At 32.9% G+C, this 18085-nt stretch overlaps 2 protein-coding genes across 3 annotated transcripts in view; both read left to right on the forward strand.

Annotated features, from left to right (window-relative positions):
* LOC132553290 (putative ferric-chelate reductase 1 homolog) overlaps positions 1 to 7037 on the forward strand; it is a 40097-nt gene extending 33060 nt beyond the window's left edge. For both annotated transcript variants that reach the window (XM_060217522.1, XM_060217521.1), the window contains exons 13-15: positions 167 to 313; positions 1790 to 1860; positions 3154 to 7037. In XM_060217522.1, coding sequence (XP_060073505.1) covers positions 167 to 313; positions 1790 to 1860; positions 3154 to 3246 — 311 coding nt within the window. In that variant the 3' untranslated portion in view covers positions 3247 to 7037. The remainder of the gene's footprint in view (positions 1 to 166; positions 314 to 1789; positions 1861 to 3153) is intronic.
* A 1192-nt stretch (positions 7038 to 8229) lies between these two features.
* Positions 8230 to 18085, forward strand: part of LOC132553289 (pikachurin-like) — a 63391-nt gene continuing 53535 nt past the window's right edge. Inside the window, exon 1 of the mRNA XM_060217520.1 lies at positions 8230 to 8559. Coding sequence (XP_060073503.1) covers positions 8400 to 8559 — 160 coding nt within the window. The 5' untranslated portion in view covers positions 8230 to 8399. The remainder of the gene's footprint in view (positions 8560 to 18085) is intronic.

Consider the following 18085-nt stretch of genomic DNA (forward strand, 5'->3'; position numbering starts at 1 on the left):
TGTTATTCCATAATAAGGTCTTCTTGTGAAGTAATTTTAAGTGATGATTTTTGTAAAATTTTTATAAAATTTCTCATTTAAATGATTTCTTTAGAACATTCTAGTTGCTTGCAAACATTTCTACAAGATGTGATATTAGTACTCATTACCTTTGACTTGTTTTCAGTCCCTAACATGTTTATTGGGATGGACTTTGGGAAGTCTATGGTGCCATGGTGGGCTACATGGATCCTGTGTATCTACATATTGTTCCACATCATCGTTGAGATCACCCTTGAGGTTCACCAATGTTGTACACACAAGAAAAATAAAGGTACATAACATCACTGGCTTACAGACATTGTCAGGGCTAAATAATACATACCTGGTATAACTCAAGGACTAGATAAAGGATGTCATTCAGGCTTGGTGTTGTTAGTGTTTACTTTCTCTTTGGGTATATATTGTATAGAAAATTATTTATGCTGTACCAACACATGATTACTTACTGTAGTAGTCAATGACATCTATATATGACAATAATTTACAGTTTCTCTTTATACTTTGGAAACCAGTTTTCTCCTAAAGTTGCTTTTTTTCATGTGGTTCTAATTTTCATGATTGTCCAGGGTGTATTTAAACCACAAATTATAGTTCCAGTGAAAATTTAGTTCCAAGGTCGATAATGTATTTATAAAATCAATGGATATTTTCCTCCTTGATTGAAAGTTTATCAAATTAATAAAGAAGTGCAAACATAACTTTAAAAGTATGAATTTTACTGACTTATAGAGGTAGGAATTCACTAGATATTGTTGAACAATATGGCCTGTTATGTAGTACCGAATTTTCCTGATTATAAGTCACATATTTTTTTCTCATGAGTCAGCTGATGTGTGGTCGGGAAAAAATAGGCAAGATAAAAAAAAACAAAAAAAAGAACATGAAGTGTACCAGTACCTGCCTGTTGTGTTTTTAGGACTGAAACATATCCTCTAGAACCATCATTTGCAATAGTATACAGGATGATTTGCAGATTGAAATGAAAATAACATTCTCTTGGATTTAATCAATCATACTAGTTAATGTGAATCGCAATAATATTTTCTGGACTTTCGCGGTTACTTGAAAGCCATAGCAGAAGTTTCTAATTGCATCCTGGGTTCGATAGGTCATCAGATTGTAGGTCAAATTCTAGCATAACTGCCATGCTTGTTTACGATATGAATGGCTTCGAGTAACTTACAAGAGAAAATAATATGGGAATTTAAGAATTTAACAGTACAGACGATGGAGAGATTGTTTAGTAAACAATATGTAAGGTCAGGCCCTATATCTGTGCATAGACAATGCCTTTGAAGGCACCCAAACCAAACAAGTTCAATATTTCCTATTTCACATTTTTTGAAAGACATCGATAAAATTAAGGATTGTGTATAATTCATTTGCAAACTTTTATTAAATGTTTAACTGACGATCTTGATAAGTAGTCCTCCATTGTCTGTCATATCAACTAAATTTGGTCAACATAACGGTTACCACTCCGTAAGACAGGGTGTGGCTTATATTTGAATCAAATTGAAAAAAAAAAGGTAGAAATTAGCTCTGCAGCTTATAACCTCGAAAATACAGTACTTAATGTTTCTGCACATTGATAGCATGAAAAAGTTGACCCCAAAAAATGTATCCAATGATAAAAACAACAGTATATACTATATAGGACAGATACATAACAGTTAAACTAACCATGTTTGTTTGATGATAAGGCTTTTATTTCTTTATGTACTCAATGAAGATAATCTTTTTACAGAACGAAGGAAGAAATATGAGTTCCAGAAGAGAGACAATCCTAAAGCATACATCCCAGAGCCAGAACCAGCAGTAAGTATCACTACCGGAAGAGGACTTTACAATATAGCTTAGCACACATGAAATGACAATATAACGACAAGCAAAGCACCAGACCTGTTACATCAAATAGTCACAATGAAATTGGGTGAAAATAAGGTTTATTTTCACGTAGGAAGTTGTGATGGGAGTCTTTTTTCGGTGCCTGTGCCCTAAGTTGATTCTTAGAGATAAGCGTAACTTGTTAGAGATAAGTCTACCATGCAACTTCCCCAAACCGTAAACCTTCCTTATACTCGTTCATTTCTGAATACCAAACCCATTTTGTGTCGGATGTGATTGAAGTTTATAATATACTTCTGCAAACCAGTCTTGCTTGAGCAATCAAAACCCGAGCTCTGACCTGTGCATTATTGAATATTTTGTGCCTCAGGTTCACATGTGTCACCTGTAGGCATTATATATAATAGCTAACCCTTTCAGGAGGATTATATTTAGCATAAGGTATAGTTATAAATGTTGACAAGAAAAAGTCATACAGAATGCATCCATTATTACACTTCTGCAAGTAAAGGCTATAGACATTATGCAGAGCTAGAAAGCTACAGTTTCGAATCTCAGTGGCACACATTATGTAATATGTCATTATAACACATACAAAATTGAATCGTTGATGGAATGTTGTTTTGAAAGAGAATTTTGTCATCCTGGTCAACCAAAACACCAGTTATCAAATATATAGATTGTAAACACTTCCAAATAAGAGGACCGTCATTACAGGGGACTGGGTTTGACATAGGAATACAATTGTGGTAGTCTCGTATCTTTGTACATACATGTTATTTATTCTAAGTCACATTGGCACCCATGTAGGGACCCGGGAATAGTATTTAGCCATGCCCCACCGGTGTCGCTGTGACCCCTGGAAACTCGAGGACGAGTTATTTCCTGGAGGGGAAGTATGTAACCCTGGTAAAATACTAGCAGCAATATACCACTCGGCTAGGGAGAACGTCACTTTAGCTCGATTGGTTGAGCGTCAGACTAGTAAGCCAGGGGTCCCGGGTTCGTTTCCTAGCGGAGGCATTGAAATAAATATTGACCTCTGTTGCACAATTGTAATGCAAAGATAATGTGATGTACAGATGGCATCTACTCTGTCAACTTAATTTACTCTTGCAACTCAAACTCTCCTTTAACTGGTCAAATGTTTTATGTCTCATGCATGGTCTGTCTGGCTGAAAAAACCCCACTTTATTGCTAACTTGTTAGAGAAAGGTATATTGATAAATTACTAAGTTTTGTCTCCATTATATCTGTTTGCAGGGTCGGAGGTTCAAGAAGAACATGCTGTTAGCTCACTTCATTGTGACATGTATCGTAGCTCTCATCATGGTCATCTCCATAGCAGCATCCTAAACAGCTGGCTTAGTCTGAATGACCAATGTCCACTTACTCAGGACACCTTCATTGGTCATTTGTTATCATGTGATATAGTAGTGGTGCTTTGATTGACTGTAATAATGATAGTAATCTTTCACTATATTAGGATGTTATTTTCAGTATACAGAATTATGATAGATAGTATTGAAACATATGGCTGTAATTTAAAATTTTATCAAAATTATGAAACAGTCAAAGCATTACACTTATAAGACAAGATTGTAAACAAGAATGGTAGGAACTCAGATTACAAATGTACTGATGTAGTTAATGGTTGAAATAAGAGTTTAGGTAACTCTGATAAAATGTACTGTTGTAATTAATAGTTTAAAAAACCAAGAGTTTGAGTAACTCAGATGTACAACTGTATGGTTAAAACAAGTAACTCAGATATGGTAATAGAATGACACCAAGTTACGAATACATTTTAATTCCAAAACATGTGTACATATTCAAATTCTTATTGTGCCAGATAAAGGAAGGATGTTTGTAAAAGTGTGCACAGTGATATATCACAGAGAGGTGAATGTGTTGTCGTTCAGTGATCTAATGGTATTCACATTATGCAAACAAAAATAGTGCATCTTTCAACCAAAGGTATAGGAAAGTCAGAAGCCTTACTGCAAGTAATCATACCTATCATGTTAAAAAAAAAGATCTTAGTGTAATAGATAGTTGATGCTTACATGAGGTTCCCTATATATAGTAACAGGCTATGCATCATTGCCACACTTCGCCAAGTCAGGATAATATTCATTTTTACCTATAGGAGAGAGTGCATTCAGTATATTACCTGTGTCATCCTTGTATGGGTGTGTCCATTGAAATATTATAGTAATGTTCGGTAGTACTGTTATTCTGCTTTAATTTGTATGCCATATAATACCATATACATCATGTCATATTTTCTGATCCATTGTCAGATGATTTTCAAACCTTCTGAATGTAACATTCAAAACTGTTTTTTGGTGTTTTACAAGCATATTGTCATCAAATCTGAACTTTGTGGAGGTTGTTTGTGTAGAGGTAAGATTTGGGTGTCAACATTACCAGTCTTTACGAAACTGTTCGCTCTGACATAAGAAAATATGCCTAAATGCTCGCATAGTTATTAATAATATTAGCTCTCATTTAAAATATTCGTTAAGTTGTTCATCAGCACCTCCTTTGTAAAAACAATGAATGAAGAAAAGTCAGGTTTTGCTAGGCAAGAAAAATGGGTCAAGATTAAATCAGTTTGATATAAACCTGTGAATGAGTAGGTGAATCTTTGTAGATATATATGTTACTGATATAAATATTTTAATACTGTTACGTAGGAAATTATCAAAACAGTCGACTTTTTTTTCACTGTAAATATTTACAGTTTGAAAATATGAACTTTATCACTGTTAAGTGAACATTGATACGGATTTACAGGTTCCTTAATACCTGTACTTAAGTCACAAAATTAAAATTTGTCCTTGTTACTTGTAATCTTGATGAAAAAGTGAATTGTTATTTACATGTACACAATGAACAGTAAATAAACTTCACAAAAATATCATGTTTATCAAATAAAAACCAGCATTTACATACAACTAAGTATCTCAGCAATGTTATGCTCTAAATTTCCATGCCAGTGTTGTATATATCTCATTGTACGCTTGTTTGAATGTGAAAGGGAGAGAGTGTGGAATTATTTACTCTAGATGTCTACTTGTTTCTCAACAAAACAAGTCCTCATTGCAATGGTTGTAGCAGGGTCTCTAGGTAGTAAGGTCATTACCTGTATATTTGTTACCTGTATATAGTTAGATCTGACTACATGTGTATATAACAATATAGAGTATTTTGTTGTATAATTTAGATAACTGCTTTATAAGTCTGAATGTATATAAATCTGTGTCGCCCATATTATCCAATACACAGTACAAACTGTACAAGGAATGCCAGTGAATCTCTGTTTGTGGTATGTAGAAAAAATTCAGAAATTGTTGTTTATCTAATTGAGAGAACCTAAGTCACAGAATTCCTTTTTTAACATCTTCATTAATTCTTTTACCTTGTCTAATTGGCTCAAGACGTTTGGAAAGGAAGTGTAGAAGTAGAATTTAAGAGTTAAAGAATATCCAGTTTTTGAGATTTTTTTTAAAAAACTTAAAACTGAACTAGTTTATTTATAACCTTAAATTTTCTTGCAATGATTTTCAACCAAATGTCAATTTTTTTTCCTTCTGAATTTGATCCCATCTCTTTAATATCAACACAGTTTAGTTGTTCCTACCACTCAACAGTTATCCCCCTTGTATACAAGTGGGTTTTTGCCATGCGATATTTTTACTATGCTGAATAATATCAGGACCTTTAGTCACTGATGCATGGAGTTATGGATGAACCGGGTAAAATTGGATTCTGACAGTGCAGTCTGTGATGATTTTGTCTATGGTGGTCAGCGATAGGAATATAAGCAATGAATGTGTTGCTAAATTGTTGATTGTTTTTTGATGGTTTATTGTGTTAGAAATTTGTTTTAATATATTTTATATGTTATTACCAGATTCAAAAGGGATTTAATCTTCTGAATGTACTGTATCGACACTGTCTTCCTTGCAAAATTTTCAATCAGAAGTACTCAATCTAATCCCTTCCCTGTGACCCAATACTTAGCTATGTATTGTTAGATATACCCTGTCATGGTATATGTCAGTTAGGAGAAAAGTTATTCTATCCATAGAAAAGACTTAGTTATCAGCCTATACTAGATACGAGATAATAATTTCTATTTGGACATAAGGTAGACTAGTATTACAACATGCAAACAATTCTATAGTATTTATTTTTTGGGAATTAAGCTTTAAAAAGAAAACGATTTTGAGATGGGATACTTTTAAATGGGAAAGAAGACTTAGCCTTGAACAGGGGCTTAATATAATTTATGTAAATAGTCTACAGTATAAAATTATAGCATACAATGCATATATATTTACAAATAAGCTTTAAACATATGTTATAGATACTTTATCAGTGATAGCTGTGATGAGAGTCGACACAGTTGATGTATGGACCTGATTGCCCCACCTAACTAGACAACGATATTGATGAATGTACATAGCATGTGCAAGTTTTATTTATATTTGAACTTTTATATTAATATATCTGTATTTTTGCATAGGAATGTGCTTTGATGTGGTATATCTGACAGCAAGTGTGGATGGAAAACTTATTGCTTTTACAAAAAAAAAATATAAAAAAACATAGTTATATACAATATTTAGTATTTTTGTTTCCCTTTCTCTCATTTTTCTTTTGTTTTCACTTTTTGATCAACATATTCTTTGTTCTGTTAATTACTTTTCTTCTTGATGTAGAAAGTTCTATATGCTGATATTTTACATAAAATGGAGATCTGAGACCACCACTTTGTAATTTTGATGATTCAGCTGACAGATTACTTCAGTTTTACTCTTTATTCATAGTATGTATAGAACTTTTTATGAAAGTAGATATCTTAAAACTGATTTGTGATATTTTTGATATGCAGAAAAGTGCAATATGTTTATGAACTATTAAAATTATATTTTATAAAGCAATTTCAAGTCCAACAAGTTTTATAAAAGTACAAAAAATAGATAATGGTCGAAAATTATTTTTGTACATGGGGAAATAGTCAAAATCATGAATAATTTGTAAATTGAAGCTTGAAAGAAACTATAGTAAAATAGGATTAAACATCTGATTTATGTATTTGCTTTATATTTCTAATAAATAGTAAACATGCGACAAAATGAGCCTCGTTTCAAATTTATTGTCTTTACTGTCATTTCATGCCCTCACCTTTATACAGGGGGCATTTAACACTACCCATATTCACCCTGTCCTGTCTTGTTTCATCCTATGTGAAACATTGTCAGATCTTGAGAATCTCTCAATGTATCTAGTTTATATTAACCTCATAATATCAAAACATTAGGTTCTACACCTTATCATATCAAGATGGTTATTTGTCTAGGGTAAAGGGTCAATGGTCATATTTGACAACTATGGCAAGGATTGATCAAACCATGAACCATGTACTTAAATGCTTGGCAGTTGGGCCATTTATGTCCTGTAGATATTTTCTATTTTGGTTCTGTTTGTTGTGTTTCCTGTCCATCACGGGTAAACAGTGACTGGATTTGGTCAATTCTGGAAACCTTTATGAAACTTATCTACCAATGGTCTGTTAGAGTATTTCACTAGCGATAAGTCCAGGGGGCCAATACTGACAAAGAGTTGAGAGCAGGCTCATTGAAATAATAATTGGAATAATAAAAAAGCACTTGTTTGTTATTTTACTCAACATCAATAGATATGAGTTGGCTTATTACAAGGACAGATTAAAATGTATACATAAATTCTCTTCAGTGAGTGAACAAGTGTTGTGTGCAGAAATATCTGTACTGTTCTATATATATAAATCAGTGAACCACCATCTCTCTCCTTTATCTCTCTCCCCTCCTCCTGTTGTTACATCAATTTCTAGTTAAGCTCACGGGCAAATGATATCCACATAATCAATGTTATACTTTGTATATCTGTAAATATTTGTTACATAATATGTATCCCTGTGGGTAATGGTGTACAGCAATGTAAAGTAAAAAAGTTAAAAGCAACCGTCTATTTATGAAAAAATGTGCGTCTCAAAACAAATCGATTTAATTCAGATAAAGTATTTTCCCCAATGGACCTATAGCGTTCCTGGTAACCACCTGCTGATGAATCATGTGGTGGTTTGACATTCCAGGAGGAAGAGTTGTCTCCCCTATCAGAGAGAGCTTATTCCAGACATAGGTGAGGCAGGTATAATTGATTCTGATAAAATCCAATGTCTAAAAATAATATGATTTACATCCATTCACATACAGCATACAGGCATTACTTGAATCTTATACAACAACGTCATTGACAAACCGTTGTATGAAGTCACTAGATATAATTAAGAAATGACAGACGTCCACGCCTACATGGACTGGTCCATCATGTTATGGAAGGAGCCGGATCTGGGATACAGTGACCACAAGTTTGTGATGACAGAGGCTCGGTACCAGGGCGTAATGACACACGTCCAGTAAATACAGCGGATCGTGCCACCATGGAGTAGTCCGTATATGCGTTATAGTGCACACACATACACATTTATGTTATCGGGCACCTGCTTTCGTCAGTCGACAGCCATGCCAGCCATTCGAAGTCTGTGCGTTTCTTCTCTCCTTGTATTTGTCCTCCTGGAGTTAACCGTCTCTCAGGATATTCAGGCGTTTTATCAAGGTACGTATTTCAAATAGTAATCACATTTATGATTTGTGAGGGGAATGGACATAAACCACAAGTATAGACAGAAAGAAACGACTTCAAATATACGGATCAGCAAATTGAAAGTAGATTCGGAGGCTGGTACCATCTGTCATCTGATTCAGAGACCGGGAGTAGTCAAAGGCGGGCCATTCATTGATAATTCCCATATTACAATGTCATTTCAAACTGTTTTCGATTTTTCATTGTAGTACAATGATTTTGATAATTAATTTTAATATATCTTAATTAATCAATTAACTTTGTTAATGATCAGGTGTTCACGAATGCTTACCTTTTACCATGAAGCCTGAGTTTGATTCTCTAATCTGAAATGAAAATGGAAGTACTATATTCAGTCTCCTGCCTAACCATACAGGTTTCAATTGTACAGTTTCCTCATCCATTCAAATAAGAGGATCTACTGTGATAAAAGTTCCAATTTTTAATATTAATAAAGTGAACGGAAAAGTGAAATAAATTGTAACATTAAATGAGAGACAAAGGCAGGATTGTTGCGAAATTAAGATCTACAAAAGGCAGCTTGTCTTCATGAGGACAAGGTCATGGAATTGACAAACAGTTTACTTTTTCAGCAAAGGTTTGTTACTTAAAGAAAAAAAAAATTCAGTAATACTTATGGAAGTTAATATTAAGATAATGGAGATTCTAAGCTATCAACCAAGAATATAGACTAGATAAAATTGATCTTTCTTTTTGTAATAGAATAAATGTTCTACTTTTTATGAAATGCTTTGTAAATCATGAATCCAAAATTATGTAAGAACCTCTATATATTCCTTTAAAATCTTATCAAAATACTGTAAAATCAAAAAAAAAAATTGGGGAAAATTGTTGAAGGCAGAAAACAACAAAGGCTCTTCTCGTCAAACATTTTCCTCAAGTTTATGATTGCCTTTCTAACACAGCCATTTTAAAACAAGGGAATTTGAGTTTGATAAACTTTGAACTTGAAAGGCTTGGTTTGGACGTGTACTATTTATAGCAGCTAGAACAACTGTCAATAAATTTTTGATAGGAATGAAAATTCACCACATTGATAAAATCCCTATGGACTGTTGCTGTCATGTAATATTATGTAACTAAATACAAATCTAACCAGGTTATATGGAAATTGTTATGGAAATTTATCACCGAGTTTAAAAACTTGTAAAAATTTAAAAACATGATCATATTTCAAATGATGAAAAAAACACACTTTTTTTTGTACAATGTGTAGCTGACAATGCTGTGAAGTATAGAATGTTAGTATTGAATATCTATATAAAACAAAACAAGATGGCATGGAAACATCCTACGGTGGCTACATATGTATATTGATTTTGAATTTGTCATTAACATGTTTACCATAAGTGACAAATGGTTAGATATATATGTAGGTCAATAATATAGGTGTATTTTATGCAAATGATTGATTGACATAAATTACAGTACGTAAAATAGAATGTCTATTTGGTGAAGAAGCCAGATGTGTCTGTTTTAATATTGAACTTCTGTTGCTTTCTAAGCCCATGCCTGGTAATAAGCCCACCCATAACTGTTAGTGTTAAAAAGAATCTCCAAAACTGGTATTCTAAATATAGCAGAAAATAAACCCACTTCCTTGAAAAATACATATGTTTCTTGTAACATGTTTGAAAAATTTAGGGAAGGTAGCTAGGCAAAAATTTCATTTTTACAAATTATTTTATATGGTTTAAATAGGAGACAGATCTTTCCTTTAAAATTTGTCCTTAAAAATTGTCTTAAAATGTGAAATGTAGGCACATATTTTTAGGGTAGGCAGGAAACATCTTTTGTTTAGTCGTAAATGTAATGGTCTCCTGGGCTCATTGAGGAATAAATACAGTACAATATCTTTCTATGTCTTTTTTAATGTTGGGGTGGGGTGGAAGGGGAGGGAGGGGGGAGGTATCAAAGAGGCATGATCGTTGATTGGTAGAAGTGGATAGATATGATATCAGATTGTTTACAACTTTGGAAATGTAGGATTCATTAAATTTCAAATTCTATTTGGTTTGATCATTAATTGTAACAAGTCAATCTGTGGAAATATGTTTACTTTTAAATCTGGAATCTTATGAGTTATATGAATTGTTTGTTTCAATTATCTACAATTAACATCAACCTGCTACATGATTGTGACTATTGAGTCTAGAAGAAGAGAATAACATCTATGGAGATTAAAAGTGTTCTACTACATTATAGTACGGTTTGGAATGTCTGTATTGAGGTTTATGTGATAGCAAGGTTTGAAGGCTGAATATCATATTGGTACCGTAGATCAAAGGAATGTGTACATTATTTTTACTGGTTTAAATGAAAGAATTCTCATTTTCAGAAAAGAGGTGAGGATGTTATTATGTTTGAAATGAGCACTGATGTAATTAAAATCCAATAGAAAAGTAAATTTTCTTCATTACTGATATGCACACACAATTATTGGAAAGCTTAACATTTCTTTAAGAAATAATGTAATATACCACATAGGTAGGAAGTTATACTTCATCAGAAGAATCTAGAAAAATTATTTATTAGCAAGCATATATTATTTTTTAATTATTTCCATATGGCAGTTTTGAAATACATAACATTGTCATTGGATTGTTGTAGCATTCCCTATGTAATCGTCTGTAAGAGCACTTGATTTGTATATCTATCAGTACTGTGATTGTAGACCTTTTCAATTTTATTTTATAATTTCTAACTGGTTGATAAGAAAAGGCTAAGAGTTGTTATCAATGTTGATACAGAGTATTGCAAGTCAGCATGAGAAAAACTGGTCTTCACAAATATTTACAACAAATTTTGGATGAATTTTATATACAAAATCCTAAGTAGTTTTTGTAAATCTTTTATTCAAAGAGATTCTTCAAAGTGAAAAACTTCTAACAGGATCAATTATCAAGACTTTCCTTGACATGTTTTAAAGATGTCATTGGTTTGTCCCATCATTTGTTAGTCCTATCTATTGATTGGTTTACTGATACATTGACCAGCAGTGCAGTAGAACACTGTTTAGACATGCTGTCCTTCCTGTTACAAATTCATTTTTGTCAGGACTGGCTTTATGCCCAGGCCCAGTTTTGAAAGAGAAGACATTAAAATGATTGTGACAAGGCGTAATTACAGTTCCAACAACATTTTTTTTTGTTTATTTTGTTCATCAATGTGTCACTGTCAGGAACAGTGTGATTATGGAGTTCTAGATGCGGGTTGAGTAATGTTTAGGGTCGAGAAAGAGTTGAGAAGATGAGAGAAGGATGAAAATGATGTAAAGATTGAGTGGAGAAAAATGATGAAAATGATTGTGCAAAGATAAGAAGACAAGAGTGATGCATGAGGGTGAGAGAAGGATAAAAATACAAGACAAGAAAAATGGAAGCCATGCATATGGGATGGAAAAAGAGTTAGGACAAAAGTAATAGTAGTTATACATTTGATAAAGGAAGTGATAGGGACACAAGGAAAATAGAAGCCATTCATTTTGGAAAGGGAGAGATCGGGGAACAAGACAAGAAAAATAGAAGCCATACATTTTGTAAAGGGAGAGAACGGGTGACAGGACAAGGAAAATAGAAGCCATTCATTTTGTAAAGGGAGAGAACAGGTGACAGAATAAGAAAAATAGAAGCCATACATTTTGTAAAGGGAGAGAACGGGTGACAGGACAAGAAAAATAGAAGCCATACATTTTGTAAAGGGAGAGAACGGGTGACAGGACAAGAAAAATAGAAGCCATACATTTTGTAAAGGGAGAGAACGGGTGACAGGACAAGAAAAATAGAAGCCATACATTTGGTAAAGGGAGAGAACGGGTGACAGGACAAGGAAAATAGAAGCCATTCATTTTGTAAAGGGAGAGAACGGGTGACAGGTAAAGAAGAATGGGAACTATACATTTAGCAAAGGGAGAAACAGGGAGACAGGGCAAAGGTCATTGGTCAAGGTCAGTTTTTTTTGTGTAGCTCTTTACTGATGCACTTTTTTGTGATGTCATTATGAAGAAAATGTTGATAATTAAATAAGATGTCAACTGACTAAAGATCAAGGTCAATGGGTTTAAATGTTGGGTTCAAAGGTCAAGGACAACGTGGATCATGATAAAACAAGATGTCAAAGGTTAAAGTCATATCATTGTTGGTATAGTGTGTGTTTTGCATAGGGGCTAGTGACAGGGCCCTTGCTGTTCTGTCAGTGTTCAAGTTGTCATCAATGAGGCTAGCAAATTCCAGATTTTTACATGGAAGTATTAAAAATTTTGTTTCGCAAGGTAGAGAGACAAGAGAAATAGTTTATTGAAATAAATAAAAAAATGAATAAAAAAATAATAAAAAAATAGTACAAACTTGTGATAAATCATATATGTTACAGAGTTACAAAGATCAAATATATTACAAATATATATTACAAACTTAACATAAATCTAATATGTTACAAAGTTACAAAGATTCAAATATGTTACAAACTTTACAAAGATGAAATATGTTACAATGTTACAAAAATTCAAATATGTTACAAACTTTACAAAGATGAAATATGTTACAATGGTACAAAGATTCAAATATGTTACAAACTTACAAGATCAGTGGAAGGACAAAAGCTCAAAAGTCATAATGATCATCATGTCAAAAGTTCACATTGATTATAGATGGTCTAGTGGTATCTTTAGAATAGTTGCTGGGTTAAAAATGAGGTTATTTGTAACTCATTGCTGTTAAGTCATAAACAAGAAAGGAAAACAAAATGAAAATGTACATGTTCTGTTACACCATTTTAGAAAGTATCAAGATTCAGTTGGTACATATATGAAGCAGGATAGAACATCACTAAAGTAACTATTAGAGAGGCGGAGGCAGGAGAAACGAATGATGTATTTGTAGCAGATGGAAATAATTTTTGGAATGAAATGTATCTTATCTCACAGCATTAGACAAACTTGATATGTCAATTGTACTGAGCTGCCACATCAGGCTATAATCTTCATTCAAGGTCACATTGTCAGTTCAATTTTAATGCAAACTAAAAGAAGGTAATTTAAAACAGAAAGGTCAATGAGTGCCTTTGGGTGAGCCCTTTGAGTCGAAGGTTAGCTATCACATGGTATAAAGCAGTGTTAAAAGCAGCATTCTCTTTCTGTAACCTCATCTCTAGTGCAATGTCTCTAATCAATTTGTTAGATAATGGAGTTGAAAAAATGAAGTTTAGGGTTAATTTAAGTGTCAAGGCTTATAATTAAGCTACAGAGACAGAGTCATCAGATAGTAGAATAGCAATTGTCTGTTCACGGCACCACATTGTCCATAGCACCCAACGACAATCGCCCGTCAATCTCCCTAGCCGTGAAATGCATTTTATTAATGTTTTGGTATCAGATCAATAGACACTGAACTGATATCATGAAAATCAATTGCGCATGCTGGGAGCTACATAATCAAATTTACAATATTTACCATCATGTTAGCCCAAAGGTTCTTTGACGGTGAAAAATGATAGTGTTTGCAGAGTAAATTTTGTATACAGGTACCAGTTGATGACTTGAAGTGCCATATAAAATGATGTAATTTAGTTTTGTTGTTTTTTGTGATCTATATACCAAAGCCTGCAGATTTTCTTTGTGAAGAGAAAAGACTGCCATTGGTTCAGTCGATTCAACTTCAGATTATAACATAAAGGTAGAGATTTGAACCTGGCAACTGAATGACTGTATTGGCTCTATAGCTATTATGGTATGTAAATATTTCATAGTCTTTGTTATTATGTACTAGTATTGGTAGTTTCTGCTGGGTATGTATATCAGCCCTCAGGAATACTCACCATAGTGGAACACAGTCAATCATGGCTCAGGAATCAATAGGACGGTCTGTCATTAAAAATTAATCTTGTCGGTACTATTGATGCTGTGTCATCTGAGGTGTGTTGTGTTGTCTATTTCTCACAGTTGTATAATATCAGCAGGCAATGTATTGATACTTAAATGATGTAGTCTCCTTCTCCACACTTAATTGGTTATTCCTGGGGTGGCTGTTTCCCAGAAGCCGAATACCAGTTTGATGTCAGTGTTCTGATTCAGAAATTGTCAAGGCCAAACTGTCATGTTTATATATACTACATAAAGTTTGTAGCATTTGAGCAGTGTTTCAACATCAAAAGTCATAAATCATATTCTGTTTTCACATTCATTTATCATAGATAAACACTTAAACTTTAATGTCCTTGTTATATGTTTTCATTTTGCTTTCACTGGATATCAAAGTCACTTTGATTTTTTTTTTACTTCATTATCAAGGCAGATCACTTGTTTACATCAAATTGTTTCCATTCCAAGACAGATTTATGCTGACATGATGTTTAAATCTCAAGTTTTAAAGTCTGTTTTCGTTGCATTAGTGGCAATGTCAAGACTTCAATATCATGATGTTTTAATATCATTGCTGTTAGTATACTGCTGGTTAGATGAGTTTCTTGTTTGTATGATGCCTCTTTGAGAAATTTGTGATCTATACAGCTTCAATTTCCTTGTCAGTAAATACGGGATATTTAATGGTTTCTGGTTAAATATCAAAAATATTTCAGGAGTTTTGCACTCAAAAGATATTGATCAGTTTTGTCATACAAGTGAATTATATATTTTACGGGAAACCATAAAGGTTTCTCATTTTTTTTTCAAAATTTTTCAATGGAATATAAAAAAAAATGTTGATCACATATGGAATAAAATGGTGTTCACAAAAGTTTGGGAAATATTAGCACACTCTTCAGATTCATCAGATCGTTTGATTTGATGCCAGACAAGAAGAAGATGCCAAAATAGGCTGCTGTATGATGTATTCTATCTGTTTATGCTGTTATCTGTTAAGATCGCTTACAAAACTGTTTTGATATACTGTATTTGAGAAAACCATAAATGCATAAAGGAAATATTTGGTGGGAAGCCATCTTATTCAACTTCGGCTTCATTTGTGTCTGAACAAGAAAACTGGTAAATTTCAATGCAATGACTACAAAAGCACCACTCTAACTGATCAAAACTATGAAGGTTAGGAGAGCAAAGCTTTTGAGGCTAGTTAAAACTAAATTTAACATGGGTGGGGTAAATTTCTTTCAGAAGTGGAAAGGGGTATAGGTAATAATATAATACAAACTATTTATTATACAACAATTGCGAAACAAGTTATGTCAACTTATGCTAATCACTCTTGTTGGCCCAGATGTAAGCATGCGAGGGGTCTTATTGTGGGAGGAAACCGGACTACCCGGGGAAAACCCATGTGGTCGGGCAGGTGACCCCATACCTTTTCACATCTGTTCCAGGAATTGAATCCCAGTCGGCTAGGTGAAAGGCGCGTTCGTTACCAATGCGTCACCCGACCACTCATAGGTATAGGTAATCTGTACTACTTGAAGCTATTGTTTATAAATTTCTTGTATCAGACATTTAATGCCATGCAACCAATATCATGATGTTACAGCATAAACATAAGCACACAAAACATCAACATAATAAAATTGTGCAGTCAATCACTTGGTCTAGTGTGCTAAATTCTCTTAATTCCATAGTACTTACTAGCCATGGCCAGTCAACCAAATATTTCCTTGTGTTTTATTTTTCTTGATACTTTCATACACAGTATGTCAATGTGGCATACAAAGCTGTGCTTTCTCCAGGCACTGCCTGACTCAAATTACAATTTCTGGAAAAGTTATATCATCTCTAGTGGGGGATTCTTTATAAGATTGATAAATTCTGATTTTTTACTGTCAAAAATGATATGAAATATGTTTGTGTCAACTTCAGTCTGTGAGTCAGTGAAATGATTGTATTACTTTGTAAACTTAAATTTCTTAGTCAGGAAAGTGTTTGATTTAGTTTCACTTTCTTATACAGCTATAGGGAAATGTTTGTATTAATAAGCTTCACTTTCTTATACAGTTATAGGGAAGTGTTTGTATTAATAAGCTTCACTTTCATATACAGTTATAGGGAAATGTTTTTTTATTAATAAGCTTCACTTTCTTATACAGCTGTAAGGAAGTGTTTGTATTAATAAGCTTCACTTTCTTATACAGCTGTAAGGAAGTGTTTGTATTAATAAGCTTCACTTTCTTATACAGCTATAAGGAAGTGTTTGTATTAATAAGCTTCACTTTCTTATACAGCTATAAGGAAGTGTTTGTATTAATAAGCTTCACTTTCTTATACAGTTATAGGGAAGTGTTTGTATTAATAAGCTTCACTTTCTTATACAGTTATAGGGAAGTGTTTGTATTAATAAGCTTCACTTTCTTATACAGTTATAGGGAAGTGTTTGTATTAATAAGCTTCACTTTCTTATACAGTTATAGGGAAGTGTTTGTATAAATAAGCTTCACTTTCTTATACAGTTAGAGGGAAGTGTTTGTATTAATAAGCTTCACTTTCTTATACAGTTATAGGGAAGTGTTTGTATTAATAAGCTTCACTTTCTTATACAGTTATAGGGAAGTGTTTGTATTAATAAGCTTCACTTTCTTATACAGCTATAAGGAAGTGTTTGTATTAATAAGCTTCACTTTCTTATACAGTTAGAGGGAAGTGTTTGTATTAATAAGCTTCACTTTCTTATACAGCTATAAGGAAGTATTTGTATTAATAAGCTTCACTTTCTTATACAGTTATAGGGAAGTATTTGTATTAATAAGCTTCACTTTCTTATACAGCTGTAAGGAAGTGTTTGTATTAATAAGCTTCACTTTCTTATACAGCTATAGGTAAATGTTTGTATCAATAAGCTTCACTTTCTCATACAGTTATAAGGAAGTGTTTGTATAAATAAGCTTCACTTTCTTATACAGCTGTAAGGAAGTGTTTGTATAAATAAGCTTCACTTTCTTATACAGCTGTAAGGAAGTGTTTGTATTAATAAGCTTCACTTTCTTATACAGTTATAGGGAAGTGTTTTTTTATTAATAAGCTTCACTTTCTTATACAGCTATAGGTAAATGTTTGTATCAATAAGCTTCACTTTCTCATACAGTTAGAGGGAAGTGTTTTTTTATTAATAAGCTTCACTTTCTTATACAGCTGTAAGGAAGTGTTTGTATTAATAAGCTTCACTTTCTCATACAGTTATAAGGAAGTGTTTGTATAAATAAGCTTCACTTTCTTATACAGCTATAGGGAAGTGTTTGTATTAATAAGCTTCACTTTCTTATACAGCTGTAAGAAAGTGTTTGTATCAATAAGCTTCACTTTCTTATACAGTTATAGGGAAATGTTTGTATTAATAAGCTTCACTTTCTTATACAGCTGTAAGGAAGTGTTTGTATTAATAAGCTTCACTTTCTTATACAGTTATAGGGAAATGTTTGTATTAATAAGCTTCACTTTCTTATACAGTTATAGGGAAGTGTTTGTATTAATAAGCTTCACTTTCTTATACAGTTATAGGGAAGTGTTTGTATTAATAAGCTTCACTTTCTTATACAGTTAGAGGGAAGT

This window comes from Ylistrum balloti, unplaced genomic scaffold (genome assembly GCF_031769215.1).
Source record: "Ylistrum balloti isolate Yb309-2 unplaced genomic scaffold, AGI_CSIRO_Ybal_v1 Utg370314, whole genome shotgun sequence".
Taxonomy (NCBI): Eukaryota; Metazoa; Mollusca; class Bivalvia; order Pectinida; family Pectinidae; genus Ylistrum; species Ylistrum balloti.